This window comes from Macadamia integrifolia, chromosome 2 (assembly GCF_013358625.1).
Source record: "Macadamia integrifolia cultivar HAES 741 chromosome 2, SCU_Mint_v3, whole genome shotgun sequence".
NCBI classification, from domain to species: domain Eukaryota; kingdom Viridiplantae; phylum Streptophyta; class Magnoliopsida; order Proteales; family Proteaceae; genus Macadamia; species Macadamia integrifolia.
The window spans coordinates 26,162,174-26,178,798 of record NC_056558.1 but is presented as its reverse complement, the minus strand read 5'-3'; the positions used below and the strand labels follow the sequence as shown (position 1 = coordinate 26,178,798).

Sequence of the window (16,625 nt, the reverse complement as noted above, 5' to 3'; positions counted from 1 at the left end):
TTTTCTGATCTTTCTATCTTCAACTGAAAGATTTTGGATCACATGCGATTAAAGGACGAATGCATGTGCGGTCGATTTTTAACCCTTGGATTGGAATTCAAGAGAATTTGTGTGCATGAATGCTCTTTCACATGTTTGCCACGTAAGCTTTTGCTTTGTTAAAGGCGTTGGTAAGTTGGCTGATAATCCCAAAAGGCCGAAACCCGATCATTGTCAACTACTATGACGGAACGTAACGTTCATCATATATTCACCTAAAAAAAACATTCATGTTAAAATGACAGAAGTACCCTTAAATTTGTAATGTTAGGAGCTTCCGATTAATAAGGAATAGTCCAAATTCAAGAATATGCTGTTTGGACGGCTGTCATCAAAGTGGTCGTTGCTGGTAGGGCTCGGGTAATGTGGTCTGTCGATCATCTCCATAGAGACCAGGGACAAGAGTAATCCCATGGTTGGGAGGACTAGACACACATCCCAAAATCAGCTCAACAATAGAATCACTCTTTAAGGCTCTTTGGAAAGGACTATTGTCCCAGTCGGTTTCAGTTGTTCCTTCCTTGTGTAAACTGGTCAAGAACTTATAGGACCCACCAGCATAAAAAGTTAAACTTTCGTTACCAACCATAACTACGAGTGTGGATCAAGTTCATATACAAGAATGTATGAGAACGGTCCTGATCCATAGATATAGAATTAATTTTTTCTCTCTTCATTTAATAGATTCTATATCCACGGATCAAAAGCGTACGAGAACATTCTCGTACGTGAACCTGATTCGTTCACCATAACTACATGTTTGCACCTACTAGGATGGGAGTAGTTGTGAGTCTTGTGACTATTTGGTGGGCCATTGGTCATATGACTCATTTCACTTGTCAATGGAAACGAAAAGCCACCAGGTTGGCATCGGCAAACGATAAAGATTTGGCTCGCATATGCTAGACTGGATGGTTTTAAGACAGGTCATGGTTTGAGGAATCTGATCGGATATAGTTAGGATGGTTGGATTGGATCAGAATTGGCCTTGACTGATACTATATCAATGGATCAATATGAATGAAAAATAAAATAGTCCAAAAAGGGGGTTTTTTCAAGGGTATTTCTATCCAATCCTAACCAATATGGATCAATATTGGGTGAATATCGGCCTTGACTGATCCCATTCCCGATACCAAGTTATCAAACCTTGGTCAGAAAGACTCAACTTAATTAGGGAATATCCTCCACAATAACAGCAGTGTCCAAGAGGCTGTCCATTCAAACAAGAGCCCTAAAGAATGAGAGAAACATACCATCCTTCGAAGACTCAACTTAACTTATAAGTCCCTCATTTCGTCTCAGGTTGAACACCGATTTGTTATTCAAAAATTAACTCACTAGGCTCTCTTTGGTATGATTTTTATTCATATTTATTACTTATTTTTGAGAAATCATTTGTAATAATGATTATGGACCACAAATAATATCCATTTGGTTACTATTTATATAATAGATTCTATAATTATAAATAGGTTTAGTATGCCTATATGTAGAATATATTATGGGAAAAAAGAACACTCCCTATGTGGGATCCTGCTCCTCTCCAATTCCTAATCACCTATATATTTTCGAAATCCAGTGGTTGTAGAAGTTTGAGGCATTTGAAGAGTTAAAATGGGTTTAAATTCCAATAAAGTTTCACAACCATTGGGTTTTGAAAATGTACACGTGTCGCGCTCAATGAGAGAATTGGACAAGAATTGGAGACGAGCTTAATTGCTTGCTTGTATGTGTCTACGCCTAGACATAGGCGGGCACGAAAAGATCGTGTTGTCCCTCTCCCAATGAGTTGAAGTTGCCTCCACAGGACCTCTGTGTGCTAGTGTAGTAGCCATGCAAGTGATAGCATTAAAATATGGGAAAAAGGACATTGTCGAGAGGTTGAGGGGGTTGCACCTAGACATAGAGTGAGTGAAATAACCACTCTACCCCATGAAAAAAGGATGGAAATTCTCACCCTATTGATGCTTTTAGCTACTTTCCCGTTGGCAAACACACTTTTCCCCATCTCTCCTCTCCATGGATTTAGTTCTCAGTATCGGTACCGATATCAGTCTCTACTGATATACGATACGATCTATACGGCTGATATGATACCGATACTTGAAACCATGCTCCTCTCCATAAAATTTCCAAAAATGCAATTGAAAAGCAAAGAATATTATATCTATCACCTTTAATTTCCTCTCTCTCTCTCTCTCTCTCTATCCCCCAAACACACAAAGCAACAATCTAGAGCCCCCTTCCTCTTCCTCTTTTCTTTTCTTGTTAGGTAAGAAACATAGCTCAAACAACCATTCAACAGTTCAAAAGAAGATCAAATCATGGAAGAGTAAGTTTTCAAACCCTCTTTTTCTCTCTATCTCTCTCGATCTCTCTCAATCTCAATCCATTGATCTAACTAGTGAAGGTGCGGCAAACGATTTGTATCGTCCCACTGGTAGGGTCATATATTCTAACAACCATTAATGGAGGGATGTAGATCATTACCTGAAACTCCACAAGGACAAAGCCTCTACGCGATCTTAGCACTTTCACAGTGAGTCTTTCCCACACATATAGCTTTGCGTTCCCTTTGAATCCAAGCTTCTCCATAATAATCAAGGTTTACATAAAAACCCTAATTACCACTCAATCACTAGTGTAGAGCGCAAGAGCTAGAGAGAGGGAGAGGAGCACAGTTTTTTAAAGGAGGAGAAAATAGAATCCTGTATTTATTTTGTTTTTGAGAGTTTATATATATCTCCAACCAAAATATCTATTAGTTAGAGTTATAGATAAACCCAACTTTGACATAGAGATTTCCTACTTGAGTCAATCACTCACCAAAATCAATTTTATCATTATTGATAATATATTAAATAAATAGCAAATTACTAATTACTTTTCCTAACAATCAGAACCCTTTATTTTCTCTTTGAAAATTTTCGGATCTAAGACATTCCCAAAAACATACAGAACTATAACTCCTCATCATCCTTAACAAGCGTCCATGTCACAAATCTTGAAGTCCTTGTAACATCCTTGTAAACGTAAACTCATTTTTCACCATAGTAGTCTTCTTGGCTTTATCTCTAACCACACCAGGCCAACGCAGCCTGAAAAACAAAGTAACGTGTGGTGTAGGCCTTGATGTTGCTAAAGGACTCATAGCCTTCGAAGTCGTCTCCTTCAGTTTCTTTTCTCTTCTCGAGCTTGTTGGTTCAGGGATTGAAGTTAGCCATTAATCTACTTAACAGCAAAGGTGTGGATGATGCATTTAGTGCTCATATAAAGCTGAAGGTTTTGAGGTTTGGGATGTTGGGATCTACATTTAGGTCAATGATGGGTTGTGTTTCTTGATGTTATCAATGGTGAATGTGATTTAGATCAGATTGTGATTGCTTTCTGTTTGATTATCGGGAAGAAGGCAGATCGTAAGGAGAGAGAGAATTGGATTCAGTATAAATTTTAGCACAGAGAGTGAAGAGTTGGTGTGGTTCACGTTAGGGTGGAGAAAGAGAGAGAGAAAACGAGAGATTTTATTTGAAAAATCTAAAAATGGTTGAAATTACTTATTTATCGACAGTGTTGAAGCAATTATAATCCATGCTAATTAAAAAGTAGCACACTGCACAAATCACAAATAGTTGCTCACAAATTTGTGATTTGTGATTTATTTTGATTTATATCATATCATATCAAACTACTTCTAAAAGTACATACTCCATCTTTTTAGAATATTTTTTCATTGGATAAAATTACACCTACAATTACTCGCCACTTACCGTTTCATGGATGAGAGTATGAGACCCACATGAATAATTGCACCTCTTAATTTCTCTTTCTTTCAAGGATATATCCACCATTCTTGGGATTCTTATCCTTTTTTAGGATTAAACCATCACCCCCTAAAGAGACTACATGTCAAATGACACATCCCTTCCCCACTCTCCGAGTCATATATTCGCCCATTCCTCATCCCTATCGGTCACAACCCCCAACTCTCTCTCTAAGACCCACTTTGCATAATCCATTTGTACACAAAATTACGAAAAAAATAGAAAGAGAGACGTGGCTAGATATAGCCGGAGTGCTCTTGCCAACCACCGCCTACATTTGTTTGTTCTTAATTTTTTTTGAATTGTTTGTAGTTCCAATTAGGTCTCTCTCTGTATATATATTGTGTATGTATTCTTAAAGGAAGATTCCTTACGAGGCAAGAGAATATACACCTGAAAAATGCCTACCTATCTTAAGTTCTTTCCATTGGTCTTACGCCATTGCAAAAGTTTTGTGCTGCCAAAGTTCCATGACATTTTTACTTCCCAAATTGGTGGTATTTTGACTGCATATACTCCTTCTGATTTCCTATCGCTAGGTAGGGACGTCCACCCATAAGAAATCATAACATTCCTTGGCTCCGTCCCCTTCAATCTAAGATATGTTATTTGTTAAGTCTGTCTCGAAATTTTGACCAGTTTTGAAGATTGACCTGATCCGACATATTTTGGTGGCGACCCGAATGGAAATTTTTCTGAGATCTGTGATGGAAGCAAAGGGATTGGGCCGATAGGCCTAAGCCCGGAGCCCATCATTGATCTCGTATGGGGGTGCGGGGGCTACGCCCCCGCGGTATGGTTCGACCGGATTGACCGCGACCCGATGGGTTGACCCACATTTTTGGAGTATATATAATGTACTGTTGCTTGTTGAGAAAGTCATTGTATTCTAAGGTTTTCACGAAGCTAGGGTTTTAGGGCGAGTTCTTCATCGCCGCTGCTAGGGTGTAATCTCTCTTCTGCATAGTGAATCATCTTCTTCTTCGCCCGAGGACGTAGCACACCACCCTGGTGTGTGAACCTCGTTAAATATCTGTGTCGTACAGATCTATTGTCTCCCTTTATTCGTGTTTCTTAGTGTTTGATCTAACATTATTCTTCCTAAGAATAGAAAAAGATGAGGGATTGCGACATCTTTTCTACTAAGGGTGTGAGATATACATCCTCAGCAATAGATACAATGGCTATTAGTAGTTGAACATATTTATAAATTTCTTCTCTCTCTCTCTCTTCCCCAACACTGCTACAAAATCGTAGGCAATACTTTGATGAACATTGAACGGTTGTGTGGTGTTATATGTAGACTGATGCTAAAATCTCACAACCACAATCCAAAGTTACTCTATATAGCGGATAAATTTGTATCATGATTCGTCGTATCACCCCTTATCTTTTTCACTTTCACTTTGCCTACTCACCTTCTGTCTACTTTTTTTTTTTTTTTAGTCTACCCACTTATTCCATCTGAAGCGATTGCATAATTTGGTCAGCAGATCACTTATCCCCTCACCCTCTCCCATAGTTCCACCCATACATGTCTCCACTCACCCATCCGTCTCACTTAGTATCTAAATGTTGATCTGATGCCTTCTTTCATAGATTTCAAATGGACCTTTGTGTTTTTAATCTTTTCATAGGGTTTTGGTTTTATATATACTTGGTTTCAGTATCCATGAATTTGGTTCCTATGTACGTAGCTAGCTAGCAAGATATCTCAGGCGAGGGCCATGGTTACCATAAAACCCAGTTTCCAGGTCAGATTCAGCCTAGAATAGAATGCCCTCTCTACTCTTGATATCATGATCATTTTCGCTGAAACTTATGAACGCCCTTGGCTTTAATTTGGGGTTGAAGATTCAAGTTCTTACGCATTTTATTTTGAACAATAATGATGTAGTAACACATACAACATTAGTTGTTTATTCAACATCTGAGTAATTTCTCATTATCACATATTTGGATTAATGATGTGGCAGTCCAGGTATCATGTCATATGATGCCCAGAGAATGCAGTCTATTAAAAATGAATCATCACAAAACTATTAATTATAGCATTCGTGGGTCTGTGTTATTTGGTATTTTGAACTACGCACTCATAGGCATCTCCATTATCTTCCCCAAGAAATTTGGGGGAGTGTCTTAAAAGCCCGTGGTAGAAACCTTGACCATGCACCATTTTAAATGTTAATAATAACTGCCACACAGCATATTTGATGGAGCACAACTTTAGTGAAAAATTATATATTTAAGTCACCCTACACATGTTAAGTTTTAGTCATATCGCATTTTTTTTTTCTTTTTGGTAAACATATCGCATTTTATCACTTATATAATAAAACTTGGAGAATCAAGGCTATAGAAGAGTGCTTAGGTATATACCCAAGTTAAGTTTAAGATATATTGTAGTTTGCCCCTCGGCTAAACAGGGATTTGAAAATCAATGCTTTGGAGATGTGCATAGTAGTGGTTGGAGTAATGTAAACTTGCTGATCTAGATTCTAGACTCTGCTCCATTCAATAGTTAGAATTGAGTGGTAAAACAGTAATGATTCACAAAAAAAAAAAAAAAAAAAAAAAAAGAGGGCAAAACAAGGTGAAAAATCAATACCACATGCCAGACTCATAGGTTTAGATTTGAATGTAGGTACCCAGAAATAATTGGATTTTGTATCTAAATATATATTTGACCACACGTGAATTTTCACGTGCAAGTTCACTAGTAATAGATAAAAGTAAGTACAATAAATCATACCAAATAAATGAAAAAAATAGAAATAGGCCAGATAAATAGAAATAGAAATCATACCAAAGAGAGCCAATATATAATAAAAAACTAGAAAAATTATCTTTGCGTAGCCCAAGTTGGAATATCGTCATCAACAGCCCACCTCATTGTGCCATATGGAAACATAATGTTAGCAATTCTGATCACTGAATAGACAAGGTATCATCTACATTAATCATTTGGCATTAGAGAGGCTAATTCAATCAAATACCTTCCATGTATCAGCATGCACCACTCTAGGTAGTCTATGGTTTTCATGGCTTTATTTTGCATTGTGGTGAAAACTAGACATGTGAGTAGGCTATAAAGGAGAATTCTCGGTTGTGCAAGAAACCTATTAATTTCTCTAAATTGATGTTGATAAAAAATCAATACTTTGTTACAAGGGTAAAGGTTTCCTAGTCTTATCCTAATAGTTAAAATATCTACCACGTGGTAGATCTAATGGGGTCCAAATTTATGGGCCAATAAATCTCGAGGTCCCTACTTACTTTGTTTTCCTTTTTGTGGTAAGAAGATCCCCTACTTATATGTTATGTTTTAGTCCAAAGGATATCACCAAGTGAACATAAAGCTTTGAAAAATTAAAACTTATAAAGGGGTGTATAGCATAAACTTGCAACTGAAAAATACCATGCATAGACTTACAAAAGTGGCCACTTTTAAATTTTAAATTTGACAGGTTCCTATTTCAAACATAGACCTAGCTAACTTTTAAAATCACCATATCATCCTACCACATGGCTCATAATAGTGGACTATTATGATAAGCTCGAGATATTGCAGCAATGTAAACCAATTCAACCCTTATTAATAATGCTAGAATTAGTTTTCATTCACCAAAATTATAATACTAAAATGGGAGAGAGGGTTTCCCATGTAGGCAGCATGGGAACGAATTTGCATGTGTTGCGGTAAAAATTATACTGAAGCTCTTCCATGCTAGACCTGCAATGAAGAACAAACAAGGGAGAGTCGGGCTATTCCAACGGGGGACTCTCTGATGCCTAAGTTAGAAATCTTTCAACAGATGATTCCAAGTAGCCAAAAATCCATCCCCTTTTTGGGAGGCTTACCTTAGTATTTATAAAGAATGGTTGAGAAGGAATTGAGTAGAGATTGCTTAGGGGAGACATTCCTATCTTGAAGGTTTCTTATTCAACCATGGTAGGGGGTGTTGCCAAATGTTAACGATTTGCTTAATCCTATCCATTTTGGATCCTTTACAAAGATCATTGCGCCTTTAGAAGCATATGAAGAAAGATTACTCACTTTTCGTTACTTTCTGATCAGACATATGAACTTTAGATTTGTGACGATGGATGACATCTGTAAGGAGGCCAACGAGAGTTGGAATATGAAGGGAAGGGTGGCTCTGGCACGTATGGGTAAGGGATTTATCCTTTTCCAATTTGAGCTCGAATGTGATATGGCCAACACTTGGAAGAGAACCTTGGTAAGGATTGAGAGTCAATTAATAAGGTTTTAGAGATGGTGTCTTGGTTTCAACATTAATGAAAAATATGTTGCTATAAAATTGGTTTGGATCCAATTCCTAGACTTGCCTCTAGAATACTGGCATGAGAAAAATCTTCTTACTATGGTGAAGGCAGTAAGTAGGCCTATTGCAAGTGATCGTAGATTTCTGTCTGCCTCAATGGGTAATCAAACTCGAGTTCTTATGGAAGTCAAGGTTGATGCAAGGCAACTTAATGAAATACAAGTAGAAAGGAAGCAGCCAGGTAGAGAAGAGCTCTTCTAGTTCAAACAAGACATAATTTATGAAGATGGAATGGGACACTGTGGGTTATGTCACAAAGTTGGGCATGTCATTGCAAACTATAGAGACAAGAAGGTGGTTGATGCAAAGGAATGGGAGCAGGCTGTAGGAGGCATTCCTGGGGCAGTGTACATCGATGATGAAGGAGGAAGACGATCAGAGGTTGTTTGGGACAAGGAGTCTCCAGCTTAGCATCCTAGTATTCAAGGAAACTCAAAAAATCAGGGATTGAGATCTCATTCGACGGAATGGGTCTTCTCATTTAATAAATTCCCCTATTTTGTATGCTGGCCATGTGGAATCTAGTCCTCATATTTATGGTTTTATTTTCGGAAGGATTGAGGTTGTTATTTTGGTAGAAAATGAATCTCACAAGATTATTGCTCAAGGTCGTGGTTCGATGGAAGACAAGGGTGCATACAGGTTGGGGGTGAACATGCCCAGTAGATCATATCAAACCCATGGACCTGACCCATCTCCCAAACGAGAGTGGGATGTAGAGGTTGATCACAAAGTGAAAACCAATGGATGTGGGGTGTTATACTTTGAAAATCTCCTATGACCTGAATCTATTTCCAGAATGAGGAGACAAGATGGTCAAGAGTTAAATTGTAGATAAAAGAGGGGGATGATTCCTTGGCTAGGATTGTGTCGTAAGCAAAAGGCCATGTTATATCTTCCATTCCATCAAGCGTTATGTAGGGTGCGTTGGTTTTTCACCACGTGGAAGTCTCCCACATTGATGAAGTGGCAAGGGAGATGGAATCTAGTAAAGGTTTGGAGACGGGTAGGAAAAGAAAGAAGAAATCTCATAACGTTGTGGAGCAGACCAGAAGGTCTGATTTCATTGGTGCTTCACAAAAGTGATCCATGCAGGTCCTATACTGGAACATTAGAGGATTTGAGAAGGCTACGACACTTGCAGCCTTACGATCTCTTGTGAAGGATCAAAGTCTAGATTTGATTTGTTTGGCTGAGCCCATAATTGACGTTTCTGTGTTTCCTAAGCTTCTATTCAATAGACTTGGTTATACAACGGATTGCGTGCATAATGAAAGCATTGAATAGGTTCTGAACCTTAGGATAATGTAAAGAAGTGGCATGAAAAATCCTAATATTAACTATGCTTTTGACCAACAAGTTTCTTTAAGGGTGGAATGGAGCGGTCATAGCGTGAATGTGTTAGTTGTGCATGTAAGCTATTTCAGAGCTTGTGAAGAGAGCTATGGGTTGATCTTGCAGCTGTGTCTAGTCAAGCTAGCCCCTGGTTGAAAGTGTGTGACTTCGACGCTATTCTTGCCTCTTATGAAAAGAAGGGGCCTGGGAAATCTAGCTTGAGATCGAAGGTGGAATTTGAGGCAATGATTAATGTTTGCTTGATGATGCAAATTCCTCTGCAGGGGTAGGAAATTCACATGGTCAATAATAGACAATGAGGTAATGTTCTAGCTATACTAAACATGAGCCTATGTAATGATGCATGGCTAACGCATTTTTAAGACTGTGCAATAGTGGTCTTACCCAGAATATGTTCAGATCACTCTCCTATTACTATCTCATCACAGGCAGTTTCAAAGCCAAGAAATTGACCATTTAGGATGCATAAATTATGGATGGAGGAAGACTCTTTTCTGTAGGTAGTGAAAGACTCTTGGGAGCAACCTATTTCAAGAACTGTAATTTTTTCTTTGTTGCAATAGCTAAAGCGACTAAATCCTACTCTGAGAGCTTGGTCGAGAGCAACCTTCCCAAACTTTGAGGTTAAATTAGCAAAGGCTAAGGATGCTTTGTCTTCTGTTCAAGAGAAAATAGAAGTGAGGGGTTTAGGTGACTCTCTTTTTGGCATGGAGGGCCTTGCAGAACCATTAGAAGTTCTGGGCCAAAAAAATCTAGACTTAGATGGATTAAACAAGGAGACCATAATTCCAAGTTTTTCCACCTCTATACCAAAAATAGGAGAGCAAAGAATATAGTTTAGAGGCTGAAAATTTTGGATGGATCATTGTTTCTTAACAAGGAAGGCATTGCAGATAATATAAAGAGAGATTTTGAGAATTTTCTTAAATATATTCCTTTAGTAGAGTATATGGAGATTTTGGATTATATTCCAAAGATGATTGATAAAGTGGATCTTTTTACCCTCGACAAGAGCTTAGAGCCAGTGGAAATTAAACAAGCGGTCTGTGACTTGGATCTTGATAGCTTCCTGGTCCTAATAGTTTCACTTGTGCATGTTTCAGACAGTCTGAGAGGTTGTATCCGCTAATGTGTGTAATGCAGTGAAGGAGTTCTTCAGATTAGGCTCTATGCCTAGGAAAATCAATAATAACTTTTTTGCTTTGATTCCTAAGGTGAACATATACATCTCGTAAATAAACCAAGTCTCTCTTCAAGCATGGAAGGATATCCTACCCCTACATGGAAGCAATCTTATACATTCCTTGATGATCAAGGAGCCTCCCAACTGTAAATACATGACCCCTCTCACGTTTTGGAGATCCCACACACATATACGTATCTCACGTATCTGACAAAAGTTCAAGCCACTAAGATTCATGCACTGGAATTGTAAAGAATTACTGCTGAACTTTGCATCAAATTGAGCTTGCACCAACTACACTTGAGCACACGCCCTCCCAACCATAAAGCACCCTTCAAGAAAGTTGTAGAAGGGTAATTCCTATTTCATCCCTTTCTTACAGATATCTCTTTTAAATTTTTTTGTGTCAAGTTATTGTACTTCTACTGAGCACGACTCATTGTTGTCCCCAGTAGGATAGTAGTAAAGTGCAACCAGTTAAATTATTTTTCGTAGGGATTCTTGCAAAACTTCCTACCAGTATGCTCTGACCTAGGTGTGCAACCATTTTCAGACCTTTTCATAATATATCTAGTCTTGCTATATCTGAGGTGACACATCACTAAACCAGAAGTGTGTGTGTGTGTGTGTGGAGATAGAGATAGAGATAGATAGATAGATAGATAGAGAGAGAGAGAGAGAGAGAGAGAGAATTATATGTCAAGATCATTTACTATATGCACAATCAACCATAGCTGCCATGACCACCATCACGTCTAGCTCCACCGCAACTGCCACTACCACCATCTCCACCTCTACTGCTACCTCCACCACCATCACCACCAAATAGTATATCAATTCTCAATTACTGGGGATGACGAAATGTAATATATAATATCATAGCAAGTCTATCTCAATATCAAGACATATATTGTAAATATCAATAGTATAAATCTATACATAAATAAAAAATGATGACATATATCACAACCCTTAGTCACGGCGCATTGTAGGCACATATGTCACAAGCACAATTTGTGCTGTGCTCCTTGACCTCTGATGTCCACCAGTCTCTGTCATAGTAGACCATAGAAGAGAATGTGTCGTTATTCATAGGCACCACAATACTTGCATCATCATCGAAAAAAAAAATTACACATGTGGGGTGAGATTCACTAAGCCCAATGAACTATGCGGTTCATGCAAGCAAAAAAAAATAAGTCATGATACAAGATGCTATAATTCATTTTATTATTATCCACATAGCATACAACTAAGTTGGATCAATGCTACTGCAACACATTAAGCAGTATCCTTGATCCTAGAAAATGCACATTGGTCACTCAACTGTACAAATCCTAGTTGCGGTTAGGAGTCTGCTGGTCTTAGAATGCATCATCAATCACCCAGAAAACCATCCTGGCGGCCACGACATCGGAATTACCATTAGCCACATCGGGCTAGTTTTTCCCTCCGACAATAATCACATCATATCACTAAAGTGGCATTCTGAAAAGTCTCATCAAACTTACCACAGTGGGTTATCTAACACATTTTGGCTTAGATAACTCAATCAATCACCCAGAGAATTATAATGCTTGTTTTTACTTTAAACTTAGATAACTCAATCAATAACTTGTGTATCAGACCTAAAGTAGAAGTCTCATTTTTATTAGGTGGACCGAGATTCTTACTCCCTTTCTTGGACCCCAATCTGACACAAACCCTAACCCATGATTACACAGTTTAGATGGAGCCATTTCAATTTCAATTAGATGGGTCATGGACCCCAATTTAGGTGGCAACTCATATTCAATAGAGAAACCAATGGTTTCCCCCCATCAAGGGTCTGGTTCGTCATACCTAGAAAATCCATCGGGCCTAAGGAAACTGTCAAGGTCCAGATAAAAAACCATAGCTTTAATTTTATTAGGCGAAGGCACAACAGTGAGCATCATATTTTCCTCATCTTAACCATCTCCGAAAAGTAGGAAAGGAGGGCCAGTAGAGGCATCCTTTTTGTGAAATCTTTCAAAGTGATCTATGAGAAACGTTCCAATAAAATTCAAGTTTGATCTCACAGACCCATCCTCCAACTGAATGTCTTGAATTACTTTCTTTATTCTTCTCATCTTTGTAAATTAGAAAAAAAAAAAAAATCAATTTCCTATCACGATGCTTTAACCACCTCAACCGTGACTTTTCTGCCCATAAATTTTCATGTAGGTCCGTAGCCTTCTGAAACATTGACATAGCAACCACAAATGCAATTTGTTTAGGATTGACAATGTAATCCATGATTTTCCTCAGCCTCTTAGCTAGCACCTTGGCAAATATCTAATAGACAACATTTCATATGCTCATTGGCCTAAATTAATCAATTGATTAAGCTTTCTTCCTTTTCGGTAGTAGAAGATTTGTATGGTTAAGATCCTTTAAGAGGAATTCGGAATCGAAAAAAGCTCTCATAGCAGCACTCACATTCTTCCCAATGATCTCCCAAACAAGTCCATCATGTTGTCAATCTTTAGATTTGTTGTAACATTATTTTATTTTTTGAGAGAAAGAACCTTGTCAGTTTGGTGTAGGCAAAGTTAGTGCACGAGATCAATGAAAAGGGTGCGTAGGAGCATCTTTAGTGCATGAGACAGGGGCAACGTGATATTTTCATACCTGCTTGAGTATGGGCATAGCCGCATAGGTAACACTAGACTGATAGAGTTCTTTTCCCCTTATATTTTTTACCATTTGGCAGGGAAAGTTAAACCGATCAGATCAAACTCCACCCAAATTGTAGCGCTGCATTTTTTTTCACTTTTTTTTTTTTTTTATGAGGTAGCTCTGCATCATTTAGCAACATACAAAAAGTGAAAACAAACTCCGTTAACGGCGGCGCGTCTCCGTTTCTTAACTTCCAAAATTCCCCCTCTTTCTCTCTCTCTCTCTCTCTCTCTCTCTCTCTCCACCCTTTTATTGACTTCTGGCTTGCCTCAGAACAAACGGCAACGGCACAAAAGTCTATGCCCAATCGGAAACTCTCCTTCAACATTCCGATTTATTATGTGAGATTCTTCCCTATACCTTCTCCCTCTCATTCCTTCATTGGGCGTCAGAGAGACGCGCAGAGAGTTTCTCATTTCATCCTCACCATCTAGGGTTTTTCTAATCTCTACTGCCCCTTCAAGCTCCATAGGAAGATCTGAAACCAGGCAACAAGATCGTCGTCTCGATCATCAATCTCAGTAAGTTCTTTGTCCATGGCTTCTTTGATCCGAGAGTAAAAGAAAGAACATCTGAAACCCTGGAAAGTCTGTTTCTTCCCCTTCTTTTATGTCCTTTATGCTCTCTTTCATTTGTAAAAGCAGGGGATAAATTGATTGACAGAATGCATAGTCATTATTCTGTTCTTCCGAAGAGTTCATTCGTAGAAATTCATGACGATGTTTCTTCTGAGTATAATCATGATTCTTCTAACGTTGGTTCTTCTCAAAAGAACTTTGTAAAATTGCTTCCAATGAGAGATGCAGAAGTCAACCACATCGATGATGACGATGATATCACATTCATGGTTAGCCATGTCAAGAATGATGGATCCGGAATCCCTGGAGCCGTTTTCAATCTCGCAACATCAATTATTGGCGCTGGTATTATGGCCCTCCCTGCCACCATGAAAGTCCTTGGGATAGTTATTGGACTTATTATGATAGTTTTGATGGGGATCTTGTCGGAGATCAGTATTGAATTACTTGTTCGGTTCTCTGTTCTTCGCAAGGCTCATTCTTACGGTGATGTTGTTCAGTCAGTGTTGGGTCGCCCTGCGAGGATTTTGTGTGAGATATGTATAATTATCAATAATGCAGGGGTTTTGGTAGTTTATTTGATAATCATGGGCGATGTCATGTCAGGTTCTCTGGATCATATTGGGGTTTTTGATCAGTGGCTAGGAAATGGGTTTTGGGATCACAGAAAGATAGTCGTGTTAATTATTGTGGTGATTTTTCTTGCTCCGCTTTGCTCTTTGGAGAAGATTGATTCCTTGAGCTTGAGTTCAGCTGCTTCAGTGGCTCTAGCTGTTGTTTTTGTTGTTGTTGCCAGTGTGATAGCTTCTGTGAAGCTTGTTGAAGGACGGATAGAACAACCAAGGCTGAGCCCAGACTTGGGGTCGAAGAAGGCGATAATGGATCTGCTTGTAGTGATCCCGATAATGACGAATGCATATGTCTGTCACTTTAATGTGCAGCCCATCTATAATGAGCTGGAAGGTCGATCACCTCAGAAGATGAATCGAGTAGGAAGGATCACTACTGTTTTGTGTGTTTTGGTTTATGCCACAACAGCTGTATCGGGGTATCTACTGTTTGGGAAAGATACAGAAGCAGACGTGCTTACCAACTTTGATAAGGACCTTGGGATCCGTTTCAGTTCAGCCCTGAACTATATTGTTCGTGTTGGGTACATTCTTCATCTGGTGCTTGTCTTCCCTGTTATCCACTTCTCCCTTAGGCAAACAGTGGATGCCTTGGTGTTTGAGGGATCAGAGCCTCTGTCGGGGAGCAGGAAGAGGTCATTGGCCTTAACAGCGGTGTTGTTGTCGCTTATCTACCTTGCTTCCACTATGATTCCCAGCATTTGGACGGCTTTTAAGTTTACAGGGGCAACAACAGCAGTCTCATTGGGTTTCATATTTCCATCTCTGCTTGCATTGAAGTTGAACCAGCAAGGGGAGGAATTGAGCCAAGGAGAGAAGCGTTTGTCATGGTTCATGTTGGTATTGGCAACAACAGTTAGTATTGTAGGAGTAACTGGAAATATATATAGCCTCAACAGCCAATCTGGATGACACTTCGGGTTCGATTTTTGATAATTTGTCGCTAGGTAATCAATCAGTTTAAGGATTTGACACAGTTTGGAAAAAAATATTTCTCCACACTTCTGTTGATTTTTTTATGGCTCGTAATCAATCAGTTTAAGGATTTGACAAAAATATTTCTCCACGCTTCTGTTGATTTTGTTATGGCTCTGAGTAGAAAATTCACTAAGGATATTGGCTGGTGATGGGAGAAAATTATCTTCTGCTTTTGACATGGCTGTCAGGAGACTGGTGAGCTTTCCGATTGTGCTGAAAAATATCGCTTGATTCTTTCTGTGGAGGCCTTGTCTCCCATTGATGTTTTGCCTGGAGTTGTTAGAACATAGTCACAAAAATACGGATAAATCTATGCTAGAGGGGGAGTTTCTTATGGAGGCACAATTGAGGGTAAGATATTTTGATAATGTGATAGATTTGTGCAGCAATTGGGTTGGGTTTACATTCTTCAGTCCACTTAATAATCTTCTTAAATACAAACAGCCATTAATTGCAAAGGAGAAGTGTGCAAGGGTTCCTATGGAGGCACCACCAAGTTTTGTATTTTGTGGAAGTTAAAATTTTAGGAACTGATGTAGTTTATAACTTTTTGATAGAACAGTTTTAAGTTTTACATTCTTCAGCCCCACTTTTCTTCAATTTTATGATGCTGCAAGGATGTTGCTAATAAATACTGATAAAAGTTCTCTTCCAACTGGTTTCAAACAGGCCGTAAATTAGTTGGGTCAGATCATTTGTTTTCTGATTTATGGGATGTTGCTCAGTGTTTTGTCGGTTTATAACTCTCACATTTGGATGGATTGAATTTATCATTTGTGTTGAGATATGCACGATATAACTTGCACTAAACTTCTCTTAGTTCGTGTTCCATGTCATCTGTCTGTTCCCCTTTTCAGCAGAAAATTTCATTCTCTTAACCAACCAGAAGAACATTCTGTCATATCACTATTCTTCTTCTCTTGTAATCTTCTAATTCATATTTCATGGAATTCTGAGTTGATGCACTTACACAAGGAAAATATACTCTGTAG

General features: G+C 38.6%; 1 protein-coding gene across 1 annotated transcript; it reads left to right on the top strand.

Annotated features, from left to right (window-relative positions):
• Positions 1-13,620: 13,620 nt before the first annotated feature.
• On the top strand, positions 13,621-16,424 carry LOC122091421 (amino acid transporter AVT6E). The gene is made up of 2 exons (XM_042661364.1): positions 13,621-13,969; positions 14,093-16,424. The coding sequence occupies exon 2, from the start codon at positions 14,113-14,115 to the stop codon at positions 15,565-15,567; it is 1,455 nt and encodes a 484-aa protein (XP_042517298.1). The 5' UTR covers positions 13,621-13,969; positions 14,093-14,112; the 3' UTR covers positions 15,568-16,424.
• Positions 16,425-16,625: the final 201 nt, after the last annotated feature.